This window comes from Ostrinia furnacalis, unplaced genomic scaffold (genome assembly GCF_004193835.3).
Source record: "Ostrinia furnacalis isolate ACB-3 unplaced genomic scaffold, ASM419383v2 OfSCF7365, whole genome shotgun sequence".
Classification (NCBI taxonomy): Eukaryota; Metazoa; Arthropoda; class Insecta; order Lepidoptera; family Crambidae; genus Ostrinia; species Ostrinia furnacalis.
In genome coordinates, this window is record NW_021137604.1 from 314,142 (window position 1) to 337,373 (window position 23,232).

At 38.0% G+C, this 23,232-nt stretch overlaps 2 protein-coding genes across 3 annotated transcripts; both read left to right on the top strand.

Moving 5' to 3' along the window:
- Positions 1–4,981: 4,981 nt before the first annotated feature.
- CPH31 (cuticular protein hypothetical 31) lies at positions 4,982–14,638 on the top strand. The gene is made up of 2 exons (XM_028320230.1): positions 4,982–5,135; positions 13,636–14,638. The coding sequence occupies exons 1-2, from the start codon at positions 5,124–5,126 to the stop codon at positions 14,335–14,337; spliced, it is 714 nt and encodes a 237-aa protein (XP_028176031.1). The 5' UTR covers positions 4,982–5,123; the 3' UTR covers positions 14,338–14,638.
- Positions 14,639–15,099: 461 nt separating this feature from the next.
- On the top strand, positions 15,100–21,828 carry LOC114364190 (pickpocket protein 28). Of its 2 annotated transcripts, XM_028320211.1 has the most exons (16): positions 15,100–15,225; positions 15,561–15,802; positions 15,876–15,965; positions 16,115–16,248; positions 16,523–16,729; positions 17,357–17,477; positions 17,726–17,874; positions 18,240–18,352; positions 18,480–18,568; positions 19,018–19,202; positions 19,840–19,925; positions 20,159–20,233; positions 20,414–20,549; positions 20,624–20,715; positions 21,148–21,283; positions 21,793–21,828. In XM_028320211.1, exons 1-15 carry the CDS (start codon positions 15,174–15,176, stop codon positions 21,279–21,281), a joined length of 1,905 nt encoding a protein of 634 aa, XP_028176012.1. In that variant the 5' UTR covers positions 15,100–15,173; the 3' UTR covers positions 21,282–21,283; positions 21,793–21,828. The 2 variants fall into 2 exon arrangements, with proteins under 2 accessions (XP_028176012.1, XP_028176011.1); XM_028320210.1 differs by lacking the exon at positions 21,793–21,828 and having other exon boundaries at positions 21,148–21,370.
- The last annotated feature ends 1,404 nt before the right edge of the window (positions 21,829–23,232 follow it).

Genomic DNA, 23,232 nt, shown 5'->3' on the forward strand with positions numbered 1-23,232 from the left:
AAGTATGAAGCTACTGTATCTCATCAGATTCTGTATCGAAATATCAAGTTATTATTGCGTCAGTCTTCCGAAGTCCACAAGTAATCATCAGTCCTCTACCAAAAGGTCGCCTAGCCTGGTGGTTCGCTTACCAGACTACTATGCTGGAGGTCGTGGGTGCGATTCCCGTACAATGAAAACATTTGGGTGCACAAAATATTTTTGTTTGAATGTGTCTGACTTAGTGCTGCTCTAACGTTTTCAGTGTTCCATATACACTTTTGGTATTTTTTATTCCATAAAACTATAGTGGTACAAATAAAGTATCTACTTTTCTTCTAACTGAAGTAAACTGACTAAATTGTAGCCAATAATAATAATGTGTCCAATCGGTTACGCAGAAGCTCCGAGCAAATGTAACTGAGCGTTGATGTCTTTTGTACTGCGAACGTTGATACGCATAAAAACTATCATTTTTTAAAACGTTGTTTCTTTTTATGAGCGTGATTCCATTCTCAAAACTGCAGTTACTCACCAAACAACACAAATACTAAGGCTGGGTTGCACCATCTTACTTTGACTTTAAGAAACGTCAAAAACCTGTCAAACTCCATGCAAAATACGCCGGTTATCGTTATAGTTACAGTCAAAGTTAGGTGGCGCAACTCAGCCTAATAGATATAAATTATTGATCTTACTTATGTACTAAAACAGTATTTGTAAATGTAACCACGCTTTACTTATTGATATTTTTAAACAGCAAATTGAAATAGAGTTGTTAATAATAACTCAATTTCCTTGTTAATTGTTACGTTGTTACCAAAATGATGGGTTGTGTTCATATCATTACATCAGTAACCCGATTTTAATGATGTAGCCCATAGCCCGGTGGGTCAATTTGAAAATCTATTTATGTTGTTACTCTTTTAATGAAAACTCGTTTATTTAATCATTTATTCGAATTCATTAAGCAAGAACAACTAGGTAAACTATTTTGCACAGGCAGCCTAGCGCCAGAAACAAGCTTGGACTGGGTCACTATTTATTTACTTAGTCAGGTTGTCTTCCTAAAGTAATGTGGTTTATTATATTACCACTGCTGAATCTTAAGGCACTGACTGACTGTAGATTTGCAATCGAGGGACCTAGGTTCATATTATTTAGAAATGTATAGGTAGGTACTACATGTTAGTTATTACCGATAAGGTTACTATTACGCATTATGATCACCCATTTACAAGCAACCAACTGAGTTAATTGTCAATTAGCTTCCTAATTAGAGCATTATTATTAGTTACGGCAATAAAAACGAGTCGGTTTGGTTCCGATAGCGAGCAATTTGCCCCCAGTACACGCTTTTGATTTGAGACAACGCTGTAAAAACTGGCTGGACCACTATGCACCCATGATACTAGGAATACAGACTATAGGCTAGCGTGTGATAGCAATATTACAATTAATTACGTAAACGGTAAGGGGTAGTTTATTAAATCTGTATAACTTAAAGGTGACTAACTGACTGACATATTGATCTATCAACGCACAACCCAAACCACTGGACGGATCGGGCTGAAATTTGGCATGCAGGTAGATGTTATGACGTAGGCATCCGCTAAGAAAGGATTTTACGAAACTCCACCCCTAAGAAGGTAAAACGGGATCCACGCATACGAAGTCGCGGGCGGCCGCTATTCTCTATTAGTAAAGTGTTTTGTTTTTAATCAATACATGGCAGCTACCTGCTGGTATTTCGTTCTCCTTTGTAACTTAGATGGATCAAAACTTTAGGTTATGTGTATAATCTTCAAAAGGTATGATCGCTATAAGTGTCAAACTTAGCTTTTTGCCTTGCCACATAGCTTCATAGCATTTTGTAGCTCAGTAAGGATATCTTACCAAGTAATAGAAATTGCATCTTAATACCCAGTAAAAATTTTCAATGAAGATATAGAAAAATCTGAAGAGTAGGTGAGGTTATTTGGGATATTCCCTTTTCGTCAAAATTGTTGAGATTATGTTTCTATATCCAATAGTGATCATAGCGATAGTGTTGTGATTTATCATTACAAATTATGCAGAAGGAAATCATTAAGTTGAAAATAAAACAGAGGACGTTTGTTCAATATTAATATATTTAATGAAAATATAAATCCATAAACATACAATACAAAATATAGATAAGTCATTTCATTGGTAAATTATTCAATAAATCATACCAAAAAGCAGTATTACAGTAACTGTTACAGATATTTCTGTAAAATGTCTTAGCCACTATATTAAAACAGTCAGAATAAACCATATAGGTTGCATAAATGACCAGCTGGATCTAACGCGTACTACCGATATACGAGTATCAATGGCGTGGACCCCTGCAGAGATTTGAACGCATAAACTTAGCGTACAACTGCGTTTGTATGTCGAGTCCAATATAAATACGCATAAATTAACTATACAGTATATTGAGGAAGTTATCTAGGTACTTATATTGTGATGGTATGAATGCTAAGAATAAATCTTGTGCCCTATTAATAGGCAGGAAGGTCAGTAGCAAGTGTGAAATAGGTCACAATGTCATCACTTATAATGGAATCACTTTAAAGACGACAAAAATCGATTCAGTTTTTAATATCCATAAAATCAATCCAGTGCGCAATATATTGTTTATTTTCAACAGAGTGCCTGAAAAACATGAAAGTCATGAAACCATACCATAGATTTAGAAAATAATGTATTTGTGAATATGTGTGTTGTTTGCTATAACGTCCGTATTATTTACTCCAAGATTAACGTTATACAACTCACTGTACCACCAAGTATGTATTTATATTTCTATAAAAATAATTATACATTATCATGAAAATAAACACATACAGTAATAAAATCATTATATCGAATCATTATCAAAATAATTTGCTTATTAGTTACTGGTAACTAACTAATCATTGCCAATTTAATGCACAATTGTTTCAAACAAAATATTAATTAGGAAACTATTTCAACATAATTAGTTAGTGAAAGTATTTTTATAATACTTTATAGTTAGAAATAACAGCGTAAGAATAAGTTAACAATTATTTTGACAGGGTTTTTAGACTATTTCTCAGTTGAAAATCTAAGATAGTTTTCTGAGGTAATCCCACTCTATTAACGAAACAATTTCCCTACATTATTTATTATTTATACAGCTATCCTTGAAGGGTAACATCTCCATTGTTAGATGACAAAGTGGACTGAATTAAAAAGCATGAACCCAACCCTTTGCGCATCTGGGACTTCTAGTACATCTCCATAGTGACTGACCTGACCCTTAACCCCTAGAAGCATTTTGCTGATTAGTAGATACTAAATTCTACCCCGACTTCAATCGTGATGTGATCTAACTACCATCATATTTACAACTTAAATATATACAGGATGGAATTTTGTAACGCCACCTGGAGGGAAAGTACTCTTAATACTGTAGATAGAAAATTTTACTGAAAGAAAACATTCCTTTATTTTTTAAATGAAAGAGAACTACATTCAAAGAGTTTCGAATTTTTTTCGAAAATTCACTACCATACCATACAATTTTCTGTACATAATTAAAATAATTTAAGATTTCATGGTTTTCCTTTCATTTGATTTATCAAGTTTGTTTGAGAGATTTCATCCTTATACCTAACCCTAACGATCGATGTAATAAAAATACAGAATTTTTAACAGATTTCACTTGGTTCGATACCCGGGTGTGACAAGCAAATTTTTGGAAATCTTTGAATGTAGTTCTATTTCTTTTCAAAAATAGAGGAATGTTTTCTTTGAGAAAAAATTTCTATCTACAATATTAAGAGTACTTTCCCTCCAGGTGGCTTTACAAAATTCCACCCTGTATATAACAAATACAACTTAATATAGGCTGAAGATCATTGTAACCACTTAAATTTCACCCTTTATGCAAAAAACGGATTGGTACAAAGCTATAGAGATTTTCGCAAACAGATAATATTCAGCAACTCCTCATTGTTCCCCGACCACACACATTGCACATTAAAACTACTGTAGAAAGTCAGACGTTTTCCTTCAGAACGGAACAAGTGATATTTTATTGTTTAACTCCCAAAAACTCACGTCAGCCCGGCACCGAACCCGCGACCTTTACAATCGGACCGAGGTTGATCTCAAATGAACTAAATGTGCATGCTCAATACTTATCTACGGAATTAAATGATATTATAAATAAATAAATATTAAAAACTACCTTTTCCTATGTCTACCTTCCGATTCCATCATCAGACCAGCTCCATGACATCATTATATTGCATAAATTGCATTGTCTAGATTTGCATGTGTATGCGTTTCAACTCAATCGGTTGTCAGGAAGTGGGTCTAATTCAGCTTGCAAGATATGACCCAAACATATATTACTTAACATTAATTGCAATTTAAAGCTTGTAAAATGACAATTACGTAGGAATGTAAAGTTTTCACAATTTCTCACAAATAGGTACAAATCTAAGCATACTTAGTATGTTATTAATAATTAAAATACAACTTATGTATGCTTCGAATATGAATATTAATGTACTAAATAAGTATAAGATTTATTATCATCTAAATATAATGTAGTAGTTTATAATTTAACGTAACAAAATTAATGGGATCAGCACCGGGCGATTTGCATAAATCGTGTCACTATTATCAATTTTATCGGAGTCACCGAACTCTACACTGAAACTTTACAGATATTGAAATCACTAAGACATATTTTTGTACGTTCACATCACTAAAAGCATTTACGTGTCCTTTGCGGCGAATATCTAACAAAATATTCGTTTGAACTTGAAAATGTTGAGTTATAGAATTGCACTGAACAGGTAGGTACCATGTGAAGAGAGCACGAGGCGTGCTCACCGACGATCGCCATTGAAATGTATGATATTCGGCTATTATCAATGGCGTGTCCCAACACTTTCACGCGCCGCCCCGCGCCACCGCGCGCGTATATAAGCCTGCTCCCGCCCTCATTTCGACCAGACGCAAGTTGCACCTCAACATAGCGATTCCTGGAAGATACTAGTCTTCCAGCAGCGCTATTAATCAAACACAAAAACCTTTACAACTATCCTTCTCCCTTTCTTCTGTGCTTTAACTTCTTTACAAAAATGAAATCCATGGTAAGTACACATTTTCAAATCATCATCTACTTTTCTATTTTCTTTATATTTTCTATTGTATTTAAATAATAAATTAGTAGACGAAACAGTAACATACGCAAATTAATCAAATCAGATTCCAAATATTCGATTAACTGATCAAATAGAGTGTAGTAACAGATTTAGTATTGATCTATATCGATCTAATGATATGTCGTAGATCACTTATGCAAATGTTACTGTTCCGTTTGCGTGATTAACGTTGTGCGGGTTACGATAACTTAATTTATTGTTAAATCTGATATTGGCCCCGGCTTGCCCAACCACCGAGCACCGCGGTGGCCACCAGAGGGCTACACCTCAATAATTAGTCCAATCAANTCTCCTCGTTGATTGGACTAAATGTATAACAACAACGACCTAATTCCGCTACAATAGAACAAGGTGGTTCTTTCGCAATGCGACAATATAAACATTTGATTCAAAACCATAACGCAGATCCGCTCGGTTGATATAAATGTCTCGATTGAAACAGTGTTTTGTTGTGACCTTATCATATTGATTTGTTATCTGCTGATTTTGTGTTAGACTAAATATAATTAATTACTTACTTCAATCTTACATAGCACATTTTTCAGTCTAGATAAAGTTGAACGTTAAATTATGTAATCTGCTTAAAAACATTAAATTTCATATTCAAAGTGCAATATTTAAAAAAAGTTAAACGATTACATCGATCGAAAAATTCAATTACAAATACCGGTCGATAAGTAAACATCTTTTTTAAGTCTAAATAGCAATTATAGCTATCAGAAAACATGATAAATTGGTGTGGCTAACAAGTGTATTAAGCAGAGTAGCGATCCGTGAACTTATTCGTTTCCAAATGTCCGATAATGGCCCCTGGAGCAACTCGTAATTAGCGAGGTATCTGGCATGTTAACTAGACTAGTGTTGAAAATATTATTAAGTGATGTACCGTGTAACGGCTTTTTTGCTAAAATTTTCCTTCTTTGCACACTAAATTGATTTGCTGAAAGTTTTCACATTGCTATATTTTTGTAAATTTTTTTTGCTTTCTTATTATCTATCATAAATTGTCACGCACTTATATAAAAAAACAAAGTCTAGTTCTACAAAGATTGATACTATCGCGAACTTAAAATGTGTCACTCGTTCGTAGCGAGACACGCGTAGCAAGATACTACGACGTGCTACGAACACGGCACGCGCTTACTACGTGACGCAATACGCAACTTGCGCGTGTTTTTTTAATTACAGTGTAATTTTTCGTAGATTTTTTAACTCGATATTGTACTGCCCATCGCTGACTGGAATTTACGATGCGCTCACCGCGGTCATTGTCAGCAGCGCATAGTTTTGCGCTCTATTTCGTTAATCACGTGCGAAGCCCGATTTTTTTCATTGTAATTGATTAATTTCTGAACGTTACATATTAAAAATTGCTTTAACTTTTGTAAGATTTTTTGCATAATGTGTATTTTTAATTGCTTACTTGATAAATGGTAGTATCTATATATATAAAAGAAAGTCGTGTTAGTTACACCACTTATAACTCAAGAAAGGCTGAACCGATTTAGCTGAAAATTGTCACGGAGGTAGTTTAGAGCCAGGAGAAGGACATAGGATACTTTTTATCCCGTTCGAAATTAAAAAAAAAGTCTGCTTATTTATTGCCATTAAGGCGGAACAAAATTCGCCGGGTCAGCTAGTTTTTACTAAGTAGTAGAAAGATTTTCACCTTGGCATTGTTGTTGGTAATAGAAATCTTTTCCTCCTTCCTTTTCCGTAGTTTTCCAATTACCATTTTTATGTATCCGTTGTGAGCATAATTTATACAGTTTTTTGTTTTCATGTTATTTTTGTAATCCTGCGCTTATTGGTAAATTAAAACAATAATGCATTTGCAACAATCTCGTAAACGCAATAGGCTTTGTTTATGGATGCATTTACATGAAATTTTCCCATAAACTTGTCTGTAACGTAACCGCGAACAATTAACGTTGCGTGACAATGACCTCACACGCGTGGTAATCGTCTATGTGTAAAATTAATAGAATCGTAGAAATGCGAACGCATTGTTCTGCAACGGTTGTAGACCAACGCGGTTAAGGTTCCGGCCTGCAATCAGAGCACGACCCGCGGTTCCGTACGCCAATGTCACTGAAAGTTGACCAGCGTGTGTCCTGTCCTTGACCCTCAGTTCCATTTTTAAATGATCACATTTAAATGCTGATTCATTTGTTTAAAGTGTAAGCAAACCCATCAATAAATGTCAAAAAATTAACTCCATCATCATAAAAAGAGATTATTGCGACTTCATGTTTTACTATATTCGTAGTACCTAACTCTTATTTAGTCAGTTCTTACGTTTTAAAAAATAAAATCAGATCAATGGGTTTATCAATGTCAACTTTAGTACCATCATTTAGAAAATCGTAGTTAAAGATGCAATGCTTATGATTCATTATTATCATTTAAATATCTGTACTAACTAAACCGGGCCAGGTAGCAAGGTTTGGAAACATTTCATTAGACTACTAATTGTCCCTAGTTCGTTAATGTTTGTTTGTTTAAGCGGTTAATTATCAATTTGCATTAATCACTCCAAAAAATCTATGTGCGGTCTGACGTAACGTAAACTCGTTGTAACTATGAGTAGTGTTAGTTAATTGTTTTAATTAAATTAGGTTAGGTTAGGTTAGGTTATATTGTATTTTTTTGGTATTTTGTAAGTCTTTATCGAAATTGCTAATCATATTTTATTTGTAATATTGTAACTGACCTACTACGGGGCATAGAGTTATACTCGTAGTCATCACTGCACTTGTTGAACCGCTTTAGTACTTCCTTTACAACCTTTAATCTTATAACTTTGAATTTAAATATTCTAATATAATCTGAATCAGATTTCGATAAATTTAGTTGCAAATTATTCCGAGTTGCTTCACGCTGGGCCGAGTCGAAAATCAGGACTCTCAACTGCAATTATGTGATAATAAATCTATGAATCGTAAATTGCCACGAATTTGCTACAACGTGGGAAATATCCTTATCTACCCATAAAATCTGTAATATTAAGCATTAAACTATATTTAGTATTTATCTAGACCGTTGACGCTAATTTGAAATACGCGATGATAACTAGCCTTTATCGAGCTAACGATAAAATGCTACCATAATATTGGAATATTGATCTCAATATCTGAAATTATTGACATGTTTATAAACTCTACCACGATCAGCCGATATCCAAAAAGGTGACTTCAAAATCTGTTTCAATTGATAGTTTCTTTTGTTATAATTATTACATCAGCCATCAAGCTGTCAAAACACACCGATACTCGTTCTAGTTTAATCACATGCGAGATCAATATCAAGTGTTTTGAATGCAAGTTGTAGTTACAAAGAGCCTATAAGTGCACTGAGCCTTACCAGAGCAGCTGTCACTAAACGCTGTTAATACTACACATACTATAGTTACTATATTTCTGAATGACATTATGATTGGTCCTATTCATACTCACAATGCCAACCAGCTTATGATTTTGACAAATTAATATTAGCTCTATTCCCTTGGCATAGAGTCTAAATAGGAAAAGCTCTACGGTCTCGTTACAGTTTCCCTTTTTAGTAAAGACGTCAGCGCAACCTGTCGATGCAAATAAATGTTTACACCTTCACTAATTTGCCTCAAGTATTGCTGTTTGCTAAACATAGTGATACATCATTAGTAAATAACTCATGCTTTAATAAGTATAGTGATGCCTCGTTAGCTATATCGATATCGATAGCGACGCGCCTATGTCTTTGTCACCAAGGCGCACCGTGTCCGGTGTCGCTCGCCTCGCCGCTCACTAAGGTTTTTGTCTGCATTCCTTCGCGCACCAATTTAGAAGGGCAAGCCCACGCACAGCCCGAGGCAATTTTAATCGATATCCTAATTATAATTATATAACTCCCACCACTAGCGGTCACTTGATAATTGAGATAATGCTGGGGTATTGTAGAGTGTGGCTTTTATGTCCTTGTAGTGGATATACGAGAATAATCAATCCACAGTTACGCCGTGGAAGTTTATATACCTTCAATTTCTGACTGGCTAGAACCAGTGATATTATATCTCAATAGAGGAAATAAAACACATGCGTGGGAGCTGCACTACCTGTAACTTTAATAAAACAACTTCGGCAAAGGTCAGCTGTGCAGTACTAAAAACAAGCACCATTTAAATGTCGTTCGAATGAATTTGTCACCGCATGCCATTACTTTAACAACCATCGTAATTGCGGACAAATACCCTTTGATTACTGTCGATGGTGTTTACAAAGTTAGGGTAATTTTCCGATTCGAGTAATATCTGCATTTATAGCTTTTGTTTTCAAAGCAAGGGGGATAGAAGAAACTACAACCGCCTAATTTTATAGGAGAGACTAAACACGCGTGCAAATAACACACGAAAAATACTACAAAAGACTTGACAAAATGCAATTTTTTTTTAGTTTTAAGATGCATATTCCATCGATACCCTGTACATGTTCGCTAGTAATTAATGTTATACAAAAGTAATTTATAACAAACAATATACATATTTAGGGCAAGATATGTTTTATTTAATCGCATAAATTATCGAGGTGCGGCCGCGTCAGCCATGACGGCGATTATCGCCCCGCGCGCGAAGCTTATTGATTGAAGAAATATGGAAACTCGTCCAAGAATATGCGCGTACGCATGCCGCTTTGTGTGAAAAATTTAGAGTTTTTTTTTGTATTTGGAACGTGATATTGTTGGACTTCTTAAGAACTGTTCAGCAAAAAAAGCTTCGTCGTCAAAATACGAAAAGGGATCATATTTCTGCTACTCTGTTCAATCTATGTAGTTAACTATGATTATAATCCTTGTCACAAAAAGTTACAAAAATTCTTAATCCAAATGTAATATCGTAGACTACTTCAAATTATCTCCATGACGAAGCAGTAAAATTTCAAGCGTGACGTTTGTATCTATCAATAGATCACCGGCGCAAGCGCTTGGTTCCTTTGTACAAGGGCAGACGGATTTGCTTAGACAATAAGAAAACCGTTTAGTAAGAATCAAGAGCTAGACAAGCACGTGTCTAGGCTACTAGTAAAAGCGTAAAAAAGGTGGTAAACACAAGAATGTTTGACGGGCGAGGGTAACGAGTCTGGCTCCGGAAGGCTCGCTTCCTGCTCCGCGACCTTCGGCTGGCCTTCGCGCCGCCATTCACCGCTTTGTTTGGACCAATTTATCAGCGAAAGCCTACACTGATACGGCCAATCGCATAATTAAAAAATACCTATATGGCCTAATGGCCGCATAACGGCTAGAAAAAAGCGCTACTGTAATGCAAAGCGAGCGATGATTGATTTTTACTCGATCGAACACTACTGTAACATGTGTCAATAGATAGCAAACTAAATAAAACTATGATCATCAATCTCAATTAGAAATAGTAATAAATCTTTTTCAAACGAGCTAATTGCGTTACAACTCATTTATATTCGTGACACATAAAATTACCAACCAAAAACCTGCGTTACCAATTAATTACGTTCCTAATTGATTGAGTTTTAAATAGCATTATTGTGTAGACGAAATTTGTCGCATGTAAACCAAGATAATCTGGAGTTAACAAATCTGCATACTCTACTTTCAGTTGTTTAACATAGCCCGATGCAAAAGTCACGGAAAATATTATTATTGGCCATATTGCGGTTTCAATATTTGTAAAGCGAGGCATGCAAATAAGCCCACGATTGTGTAACTCACAAGCGTTGCCCACGATACGCCTAGCAAAGCAGTTTACACCGACACTATTTCTTCTTATGACCCTTAACTATTTCAACACACTACTCGACTGTCAAGGGCGTCTAACAAAATATTTTAGCAAAAAGATTTAATCTAATCTTTTGTAATTCTATGCACAACAGGTAAGTTTATTACCGACTTTTACGAACACAAACATAATTAATCGCAGCAATTATCACGTTATAAAACGAATTTGCATGTGGTTCAATGTTAGCTTAATTGAATCATTAGGTATTTACAAAGTTGTAAAAGTAGTAGACAGACATGTTAATCAACATACTAAGTTTTTGCAGCGTTGAAGAACCTTAAAGTTAACTTGTAATTTCTATTGCAATTAAATCGCTGCGTAATTTTATGTCATCCTGTGCCACACTCTGTATAGTATCGGATTACATTAAGTGAACTAGATCTAGAGTTTCTCATAGGCCCTGACACCATTGGCCTGAACTTCGGACCACCGCAAATTCCTTTCATCTAAATTATGGATTTTACGAGCACTAAATATTATTGAGTACCCAAAACATCTGATTCTGGACTTACAACACTTGCTAATAAGTCTTCATTTTGTCAATGTTAATCTATGTTTATCTGATTTTATCTAAGGATACGATCGATATTACTTAGTCCATAAAATGTCTTTCATTTTCTCTATGCGGGTTTTCAGGAGCTAACATTGTTTTTTTTTTAATATTCTACTCTCAAGAGTTTCTTCTTCAAAGAAGAAACTATTATTAGAGTTTTTACAAATTGCTGTCCTATCAACCAACAGCAAACATTATAGCGCCAAGTATACAATTAATTTTCTTAATGCAGTGTCAAGCGGACATTAGTAATGGATTTAAAATGTAAACAATATGCTCAACGGCTATAATGCATAAAGTTAATTTAACTTACAGACATTTACGACATTGTTATGGGATCTGCGAGCTGAATTTATTCCTCGTTTATTTAGTTAAATAAAACAATTATCGGTCTTACCGCTTAGCAATTAAGCGTTCTACACAACAACACGATTAAAAACTAAATTGTAGCAAATGCACGGACAAAGTAGAATATCGAATCGACATAAATTGCCTCAAACGACTGTAAAACTGGTCGATAAACAATACCAACAGCGTCGGTTCTGTATTTACATTGATTTGAATTAACTTTTCTGGATATTCAATAGTAGTTTTATATTATTTATCAATCGTATAGCAAAACCTTTCGTTCAATCATACAGAACGAGAACGACGTCATCCAATTAAGTACATGTGCAGTAAAAAGTTGCAGTGCCAGTTTGATTGGTCGTAAGTGATAATCTCCTTCATCACCTTATTCGGTGGTGATTTTAAAATAAGGTCTCTGCTTCCGATGACAATGAATTTTAACTGGAACGCAATCGCGACGGCATTCTTCAACCGTGCTGTCATACTTGCCCCAGCGCAATTTATAATTGACCTTTACATAGGGACAGATTAATTCATAGAAAATATGCCGTAATTCCATTCGCATTAATTCTCCCATCTTTTTTTAGTATTGACAAAGTCCACTCCAATTAATATAAGCTTTGAAATGCCTGCCGTAATTAAATTACTCGAGCCGTTTAATAACTGTATCACTGATACGTGACATTTGTAACAAAGTGGAATTTTATTCATTCGCATTTTTCTACTATAACTTTATGGTATGGACTATGGATTTATCGTTTCACGTTTAAGGTTCTATAGTAATCAAATCGACCTTATTCAATTCCAAATTTAGCATGAAATCAATTTCATAGATCCGTATTTGTTGCACAGATACGAGTATTTCACACGTTCACACGCGTAAAAATACCACAATAGGGTTGGGCAAGAATTTAATCATAATCGTTTGTACCTCGTACTTATTAATACAAGGTAGAACCGATCGACTCGGTGCGTGCGCCGGCGTCAATAAACAACGCAGATATTGCCAGACAAAGCCGCCCACCGCGTCACCAAGCCTCCTCACGACTATTTTGCCCACCAAATGAGGTTACCACATTCTCAGCCCCAGTGACAAGCCCAGATTAAACCTATTGCACTTTGCCTAATCCGCTAAACATATTTTGATTACATTACACAATGACTGCAAATAAGCTGCAAATCCTTTATCTTTGTCATATCGAAGCTTAAACGAGCATGAAGGTCCTAAATATGCCTCAGATATCCATAATAGCTGACAGATTACAACCAACTCGAGGCCATTCCTCATAAATGGTATTTATCTGTGAAATGCATCGGAGCGCACGTCGAGTCGAGATGAATGATTAAACCTGAATAAGACAAAATCCGTCTCATTCGAAATGTCGGTCAATGTTTCGCGTGCGCGCGCGCCGGCGACACCTGACGAGGGCAGCAGCGACACTGGAATTATACAGATCAAGCGACATGTCCGAGCCGTAATGAGCGGCCCGGGAACGCGCCGCCGCTCTACAATTATCAGCAGGCAGTACCTGCAGCGGCAATAACTCTGAATATTATCTCGTTAATAAAGGATATTCTGAACCGAATAGCACGACCGGTAGCAATAATTTGTGATCAGATAGAAAAGCGGACAATAAGTACTAGTTAACAATCTTAGGTACGACATAAACCGATTAACCGTACGAAAACGGTTTACTTAACCAAATGACAGTGTATTAAAACTTCCCTTTCGTTCTTTTCAGATCGTTGTAGCTTGCTTGGCGTTGGCGTGCGGCGCTCACGCGTCCCAGGGCTGGGCCGGCCCTCCCGCCAACATCGCGCTGTCCCAGGACGGCCGCAACATCCTCGACACCCCCGAGGTAGCGCAGGCGCGCGCCGCCCACCTCGCCGCCCTCCAGCAGGCCGCCCAGAACAACCCCAACCCCCAGGACGACGGCTCCTACAACCCCCAGTGGGACAACGAGGAGTACTGGCAACGCGCTGAGCAGCCGAAATGGAACGCCGCCCCCGCCAACCAGTGGAACGCCGCCCCCGCCCCGTCCTGGAACGCCGCCCCCGCCAACCACTGGAACGCCGCCCCCGCCGCCCCCGCCTGGAACGCCGCTGGCCCCGCGCCCGCCCCCGTCGCCGAGACCCCTGAGGTAGCGCAGGCCCGCGCCGCTCACCTCGCCGCGCTGTCCGCCGCCAAGTCCGCCGCCCCTGCCCAGCAGCAGTGGAACGCTCCCGCCCAGCAGCAGTGGAACGCCCCCGCTCCCCAGTGGAACGGTGCCCCCTCCTGGCAGGGCGCCCCCGCTCACCAGCCCGCCAACATCAGGCTAGCCCACGACGGCTCCGGCATCCTGGACACCCCCGAGGTGGCGGCGGCGCGCGCTGCGCACTTGGCCGCCCACCAGCAGGTGGCGCACGCGGCGCCCGCGCACCACGCTCCCCAGCAGCACTGGTGAACTCCTCCTCCCCTTCCCTCTTCTCTCCTTCCCTCTTCTCTTGGGTCTGAACCCAACTCTAGCGTGTAGCTCCGGTCCTGGTGACCATTCATATGCCATTACGCCCTAGGGCTGCGTTGAGGCGTTTTCCTCCTTCGATCTCTTTACTTTTTAGAAATTTTCAAAGTGCAAGTGCGTCAGCCTGTTCTTTCTCTCTGGCTTTTTGTTACTTTTATAAGAAATTTCTATAAAACGAACATTTTGTACATAATAATTATTATATGTATGCGTAATAAACGAATTTATATGGAACGGAAAATTACTCAGTTGTTTCAATCGCTTTCAATCCTACAATATTGCTGGTACAACCTTTAGAAGTCTAATCTGACTAATGACAGTTTAAAAGTCCATAATGAAAAATTGCGAAATGGTGTTAGTGCGGCGTGTCAGCCGGTGTACATAAATTAAGTTGAACAAACACGAACACCACTGCACCGCATGGAATGGAATATTTTGCTCCGTAGGCAGTCGGTATCGGTTCCCTGATACGAGTAATTTCATAATCACCTGTGACATTAGCACCAAACTGGCAACTGTCAATTATTTCAGTCCGTGATTTCCGCATTAGTCCAATTAACAGTGTGGTGCATGTCTGATAGTTATAATAATTACAATGAATGTAGTTAAATGCATTGCGGCCGGTAGCGTGAGCGGCCCGTGATAGCCGATCTCTGCGCAGATACGCGCCTCGAACTAATTCCTACATTAACTATTTCATTTTTTAACTAACTGTTAAAGGATATTGACGAACATTCGGAGGAAATCATTAGTTTTGTCTATTTTAAATACCAGCAGTTATGGCTCCTTCTTTTATGTGGAAAGAACAACAACACACATATTTTAAAATATGTACGTATTTTAGAAATATCTAACAAACTTTTTAACTTCCCTTTTCTATCAATTTGTTACCTAAATCAATTAGTTTCACTGTAATTCATTTTGAAGTCAGGCCACCCATTAACGAAATAGATCCTTTCCAAATCGTCGTAAATTATAAATCTAGTGCCCATTGAAACAACAGGATTACTCACCAAACGTGTTATCAAAAGTCAAATACAAATTAAATTAAAGAGATTTACTTGGCCTGAAATTAGAGGTTTCGTGTCAAATTTACGATCCAAAACTGGGTTCGTAATAGATAGAAGGACAAGTTACTTGTAAATGTATAATTTTGCTATCGCAAGCTGGCAGCGGAGGCGGTGCAGGGTCGATTCGTCACTCGATGGGCGCAATCAAACGATTAGAGCGCAAACACAGCTATGGGAAATTAGTTTACAAGTACGTGCGGCGCTGCCGCGGCGAGGTCCAGCTGGCCACTCCACCGTCGGTCACCAGGAACGCCGGACCAGACCTGCTCGAGGACATGATGGTCCAACCTCGAAGGGATTTTGGAATACGACCACAAAAGTCAGATTTAGACAAAAAGGTACAATTCAAAGGTCCTACGAGTAGTTATTTATTTAAACCACAGTAAGACTAATTTATGATTTGTAATTCAGCAAAACCTGTGGATAAATGAACATAACAAAGAACTGACTCCGTGGTATGTATGGAACCACAAAATACCGATCACTAGGAGCCGAAGTGAGGTAAGATTATTACAGAAACTCGTAACATGATATGAAAATTATTTCTCCTCCTCCCCTTGAACCATCATAATGTAAAGACTTAGTACGTACCTACCATATTATAATAAACACATGGATATAAAAATTATGACTATAATAACTTCAAACAGGAGAGACCATCTGTGGCTACCTCTACTAAGGCAGCAGTCAGAGCTTTCAGCAGAGACCTCAGAGAGTACCTGCTAACTTCCACATTGCACGGTCTGCGGTACATCGGCGAGAAGAAGCTTACTTGGTTCGAAAGGTAATGAAACGAGCTTAAATTACAAAATGACATCTGAAAATGAAAATCATTTTAGGGAATATCCCAAAGAAACGCTGGACTTTAGAGAAGTAGACGTTAAGAGGCATAGACATAGAAATAGGATAAGATTTATTATATCCCTTTGCCAATCTCTTACTGAATGCTGGTGGGGTGAGAAAAAAAAAAGAAATAAAAAATGTTTAGTACCAAGTAAAATGTGCATTAGATCAAGCTTGCATCTACAGAGCCAGACATAACGCAAACATTTACGCAGGTTCTTCTGGCTAGCAGCCTTCCTATGCTCCCTTATATGCGCGGGCTTCTTCATCCTAAACGTGTACGCCAAGTGGCGCCTGTCGCCGATGATCGTGAGCATCAACCCTGAGAACCTGGTGCTCGAAGACCTGCCCTTCCCGGCCCTCACCATCTGCAACGTCAACCAGGCCAAGAAGTCTGTGGCGCAGCACTACCTGAAGTTTGGGCAAGTCTTTCTTTTAACTATCGCTAATATACCGCACCTACGCACGTTTGGTATCAGAAGACTGGCTATTTCGTGGCCGTTTCTACCACGACGCTCTTGTCTTTTTCTATTGTCATACCTAATATGAAATAGATACCTAACTGAGGATAAAGCATGAATTTGCTTCTTACAGGACTCTAATCACGCACAACCAAATAAAGACGTCATATTTATGCTATTGTCATATTTTTAGTTAAATCCTAAATGTGGTTCCAATTATAATTATTGTTTCCCTTTGCTAGTACTAGGACTGTACGACACACTATCATTACCCACAGTAAAAGTTGATTACCTATCGACATCAAGTGCTCTATTAAACTAGAACTGATTTATTAATTGATATAAAAAACTGTAAAGTATGACGTTCTCGGATTTTATTACTTTAATTTGAAGTAGGTACGAGAGTATTTATTATTTTGTGGTACGAGTAGGTATTAGTAAGGGCGCAACGTTAACTAGGATACCTAAGCTTTCACGAGTTATCCTGAAAGTTACATAATTTTTATAGTGTTCTAAGTATAAAAGTGCCATGTCATGCGCACATAGCTATGAGCATTGTAATTAATCAATCTCTTTAATTTTCCTAAGGACATCGGTGGACAAAAAGCTGTTGGAGAGTCTGTGTTCCACCCAAAACGACGCAGAAATATTTGAAGACGGAATCGCAGAAAGCGCTGACTGGGACTACACACGCTCGTTTCTTATAAATGTTCGTATCTTACTAATAGAACAAACAAAGTACCTACATATTTATTATTATGAATTTCTTGATCAATTTAATACTGTTAAACTAGATAGGTATCGCATTATTTCTTTAGCCGTCTAAACTTACCATCAGGTGAGATACAGGCCAAGAGCTTCCTCGTTTTGGTTAAAAAAAAGTCAGTTAAGTGTAAGATTTTTTTTAATGCATAACGAGGCAGATATTTGACCGCAAGTATTTATTTTATAATCAAGGTAACACAGCCATGCAGTGAAATGTTGACATCATGCACGTGGAACTCGAAGAACACGAGCTGCACGGATCTATTCAACGCACAGCTCACCGACGAGGGTCTCTGCTGCACTTTCAACGTCGTGCACCGCAAGATGATGTTCAGAAATCCGTAAGAAACATATTAGGTAGATTTGCACTAGCGTCACACTACTACACTACGTGAAGCTACTCGTATCTAGGCCTAACTAGACAAAAAAAAGCTGATTTCCACCATCATCACACATAGAGGCTTCTAACTTTATAGACACACGTCAAGTCATACTACTTGGAAAATGGGCTGGTAGCTAGGAAAAGCAACCGAGGCGACAGAAATAACCGTGAAAGTAGCCGATAGATAGGGCAGCCTGCAGAGAATTGATAACCTATGAATGAAGCCTAAGTCTAAGCCTGATAGATTTATTATTGATAACATTTCTCAATGAGATGAGGGCGAAAGAGAACCAAGGAATTTACATAAACAATTACCTTTTACAGGAAATCTTTGAATGATTTAAATTTGACGTTCCCGTCTCCTGCAGTGGACTGGACACCAGAAAAGGGATACCCGCCTGACGCACCTGTGGACGGCTTTCCGTGGAGACCCAAAGGTGAATTTTATTTTTAATTGCTTTTCAAATACTCGTGTTCTTTGAGGAAGTAAGTAGGTAATTTACTCTCGTTTAAATCTCTTTTCTAACATCAATCATAAACACTCAATAAAATAAAATGTTTTAGGTATCGGCACCAGTCATGGTCTCAGTTTGGTATTGAATGCTAACATTGCAGAGTATTACTGCGCGTCCACTAAAAGTGCTGGTTTTAAGGTAAGATTGTCAGAGATGGAGAAACAATCAATTTCTTTTTATGGTGCCAAAAACTTGTCATGGTTTGGCTGGTAGAATTATTATTAATCGCTACTAACTACAGGCGACCTTCTCTAGATGTAGCGAAGTGGGAAATAATAGCAATAATAGCGAGTCGAGTAGCAAGATTGTATTGACGTAGGTATTGGGTAAACCACTTACGGTAGGTAAGTGTATAAATCTGTGTGATTGATGATGAATGTAGGTATTTTATTGGCCGCTATGGCGGACTGATTGTTAATGTTTGTCTCGAAGCTCTGGTGAAGCCCAAAGGTAAGGGGGCATGACCTTTCTTTACATTAGGTTTATAAGTTAGCCTTTTGGCTACCTTTCGTTTGTTGACCTTCATAAGTGCCAAATTTTTGTCCAAATCGTAACGATATCTTTCATAACAAAATAACCAATTCTAGATCCTCCTCCACAACCCGACTGAGACGCCCAAGATAGCTAACCTGGGAGAGATCTACGGGCCGGGCATCGAGGCGCGGGTGACGGTGCTGCCGCGCGTCCTGGACGCTCAGCCTGACCTGCAGTACATAGATGTCTCCAAGCGCCTCTGCCTGTTCTCTGCCGAAAAAGAACTTGTGTTCTTTAGGTAAATCTGATTTTCAAATAACGCGAGCATGTATCTCAGTTTGTCAGTAATGGTACTGATGGTACGGGGTTCAAGCACCTATGCCTGTTCTCCGCCGAAAAGGAGCTTGTTTTCTTCAGGTACTAATGACAGGTTATTTTAAATCATGATAGGTTCGGGTAAGAATACGCCGGTGACTATTATCGCGGCAAGATTTACCATACGTTGAGGCAAAACGCCAATAGTGATGTCCCGCGTTCCCGACTCATATGGCTACCGAGGGCAACGTCAGGGTTTTAGTGGGTAGGCCCTGCCCTTCTGGCAGGGAGAACCCTACATAACCCACTAACTTCCCCCGCGGCTGGTGGGTATACAAATTAATGTATTTTCCTGACGCAAAAAAAAAAGATTTACCATACGTCTGGTAAAGCGAAGGGTGACTGACTAATAAAGTTTGGGAGGACTGAGAGGTTTGTGTCGTCTGAAAAAAATAGGGGAAACCTTGGTGTATCGTGGATATTCGGAGACTAAGAATGCATAGCTTCTACTTTTGTTGCTCCCGCTAATATCTTATATAGTTAGTTTTGCCAATAGTTTACATTTGATTGACAGGTGAGAATCATATTATTCATTCCTATTTTCATTTTAATTGTTTTAGAACGTACACACTAAAGAATTGCGAAATGGAATGCGAAGCTAAGGCAATGCTGGATTTGTGCAATTGTGTTTACTATTATATGCCGAGTAAGTTGTGAATAACTATTTTAGTTATCTTATAATATTATGTATTTGTGCAATTCCTAAAATAAATAATTAATAAATATCCTTGAACATTTTTACACTGCGCTTCTAGTCCCAAACTAAGCAAAGCTGGTACTATGGGTACTAGACAACGGATAAAACATACTTAAATACTTTTTTTTTTGTAAATACATACTTATTATACATAGAAAAAATGTAAATCGACTTTTTTGTAGAGAATAAAACGACACGCATTTGCGGAAAGGCTGACGCAAAATGCTACTCAAACACATCGGAATTAAAACCTACAAGTGAGTATGTATCCTTAAATAAATAAATAAATAAATAAATAAATACCTTCATACAGACGAGAGCACATAAATCTAAACACTGTGGTATCTTGTGTCTGATGTGCTACTCGTATTACTGTTGTTGTAATTTAAGTAGCAAACGTTTTTTATACCTACTAACTAATGACTCTACTGTTTTAGAAAAAGAATGCGAGGAGTGCTTGCCTGCATGCACTGAGATCGCATATTTTGAGCGCGTGAGCACAGCGCCGCTCCACAAATCGCTGGTGCGCCACCTAGCGAAGACTCACGGCAACATCACTCCGGAATATTTCACGTAAATGCGCCAACTATGTATATTATCAGCGTTATTTTATATGGTTTACCTAAGTAATAATTTGTCATTTTCAGTGAAAACATGCTGATAATACACTTTTACTTCGAAGATGACACATTCATGCGGTTTACAAAAGGAGAGATATTTGGACTCACTGAATTCCTATGTAAGTTTCGTTCATGTTTATCATCTTGTTTTTTGGAATGCGTTTTGCAAACTGAACAATATGTCCAATGCAATGATATTATAATAATGCCTAATTAGGGATCAAGTAACTAAAATGTGCTATTCCATCGCCACAAAAAAGAGGGTAGGAAGGCCTCAAACCACCTGAACAAAGACTACCATTGAATACTGGAGACACCTGGATGACGAATGTCCAAAAGGTCATTAAGTATAGGACTCCACGAACAAGACGTTCATGATAGAAATAAATGGCGGCGCATGATTGGGAAAGCCGACCCCGCGTAACGGAATAAGACGAGACAAGAAGTACCTACTTCAAAAACATTTTTTTTTTTTTTCAAAATTTACGATGTCGTCTATGATCATATTTTTTAAAATATAATATTATGTTTAAGTTTAATTCTTTCTGCAGCCAACACCGGCGGTCTACTAGGCCTGTGCATGGGCTTCAGCATGATGAGCGCGGTGGAGCTGCTCTACTACCTGACTCTTCGCGCGCTCTGCATGGCTCGCCACCGTCGCCCCCAGCACCCCTTCACTAAATAAACTACACTCAACATCAAATAAATCGCACCTTCCGTGACGATTTTCTTCTGACACAATCATGGTGCCCCAACAATATTGGTGTTATTTGAAAGCCCAAAAAATATCCTTTAAGAAAAACACATTTAATTTCTTAATAAATGATTAACATATACCATAAATGTGACTTGAAAAAAGACCTCACTTTGGGCTCACTTCTGGGATCAATAAGACCAATTTTTATGGTTATAAAACCAAATAATGATCTGACGTGTCCTCTTTAACAGATGGATAGCGATTAATCCCAACTTAACAGTTTTATAGCTACAAAAGTTAGCTCATGCGTAACTACCTATTTTTTGAAGAAGTGACTCTGGATCCTTCTAAAGACACATTTTTGGGGTAAAAACCTTTCTTTTAATGAAATGAAGTTTAGAACTAGGTTTTCAAATGGTACCAATGTTGGTGAGAAGTGGGGATGCATACGTTTGAAAGGTGCTTCTTGCGGGAGGTGCGATTTATTTGATGCCGAGTGTATATTATAGATCGTTTTATCCACGAAGACGCGCCCCAAAATTCTTCCGCTAATGTTTGAGTGTTATTGGTTTGGTACACGCTAAATTATCCATGAGTGCACACGCACACTACAATAAGGACGCTCGGATTGCTCGGATCAAACTCGCCGCACTTCCTTCGACCAAAAATTGGTGGGGCGTCTTCTTAGATTGAACCCCTTCACTAAATTCGCGGTCGCATGGGGCCGCGGTAACGATTGATTTCTATTGTATCTCGATTAGCGGGCTCTAGACTCGATTACTACGAGTATTATAAGTATTTCACTGTTCATTTCATTATATTTTTCCCTGTCGTAAGTTCTTGTAAAGAGAACGTTAGCGTTATATGCACAACCGAATTTTCTTGATAGGAAACTAGCTCATAAATAAAGCTTTTTACTCTTTAGGAATCGCATGAAAACCGATGTGTGGTATGTGGCGGATTCAGTAGTAAAATGAAAACAAAAGTACAATAAACATTAATTTAATATAAAAAAACTATCTCATCTTAACTTATAATCTACAATTTGCTTTTACAACCTCAGTCTCTTTAAAACAGATTCTACACATTGTTAACAGTCGATCAACACTAACACTTTGCAAAATGTACAATTTTACATCCACAATAGCATGCTATCTAGCACAGTTAGTTCTTGTACCGTTCATCGTACATACAAAAAAAAAATAGTTTGTGCCAGTGTTTTAATGGTCTCAGTGGGTAATCGTTGAGTTCCAGCAACNTACGTTTGAAAGGTGCTTCTTGCGGGAGGTGCGATTTATTTGATGCCGAGTGTATATTATAGATCGTTTTATCCACGAAGACGCGCCCCAAAATTCTTCCGCTAATGTTTGAGTGTTATTGGTTTGGTACACGCTAAATTATCCATGAGTGCACACGCACACTACAATAAGGACGCTCGGATTGCTCGGATCAAACTCGCCGCACTTCCTTCGACCAAAAATTGGTGGGGCGTCTTCTTAGATTGAACCCCTTCACTAAATTCGCGGTCGCATGGGGCCGCGGTAACGATTGATTTCTATTGTATCTCGATTAGCGGGCTCTAGACTCGATTACTACGAGTATTATAAGTATTTCACTGTTCATTTCATTATATTTTTCCCTGTCGTAAGTTCTTGTAAAGAGAACGTTAGCGTTATATGCACAACCGAATTTTCTTGATAGGAAACTAGCTCATAAATAAAGCTTTTTACTCTTTAGGAATCGCATGAAAACCGATGTGTGGTATGTGGCGGATTCAGTAGTAAAATGAAAACAAAAGTACAATAAACATTAATTTAATATAAAAAAACTATCTCATCTTAACTTATAATCTACAATTTGCTTTTACAACCTCAGTCTCTTTAAAACAGATTCTACACATTGTTAACAGTCGATCAACACTAACACTTTGCAAAATGTA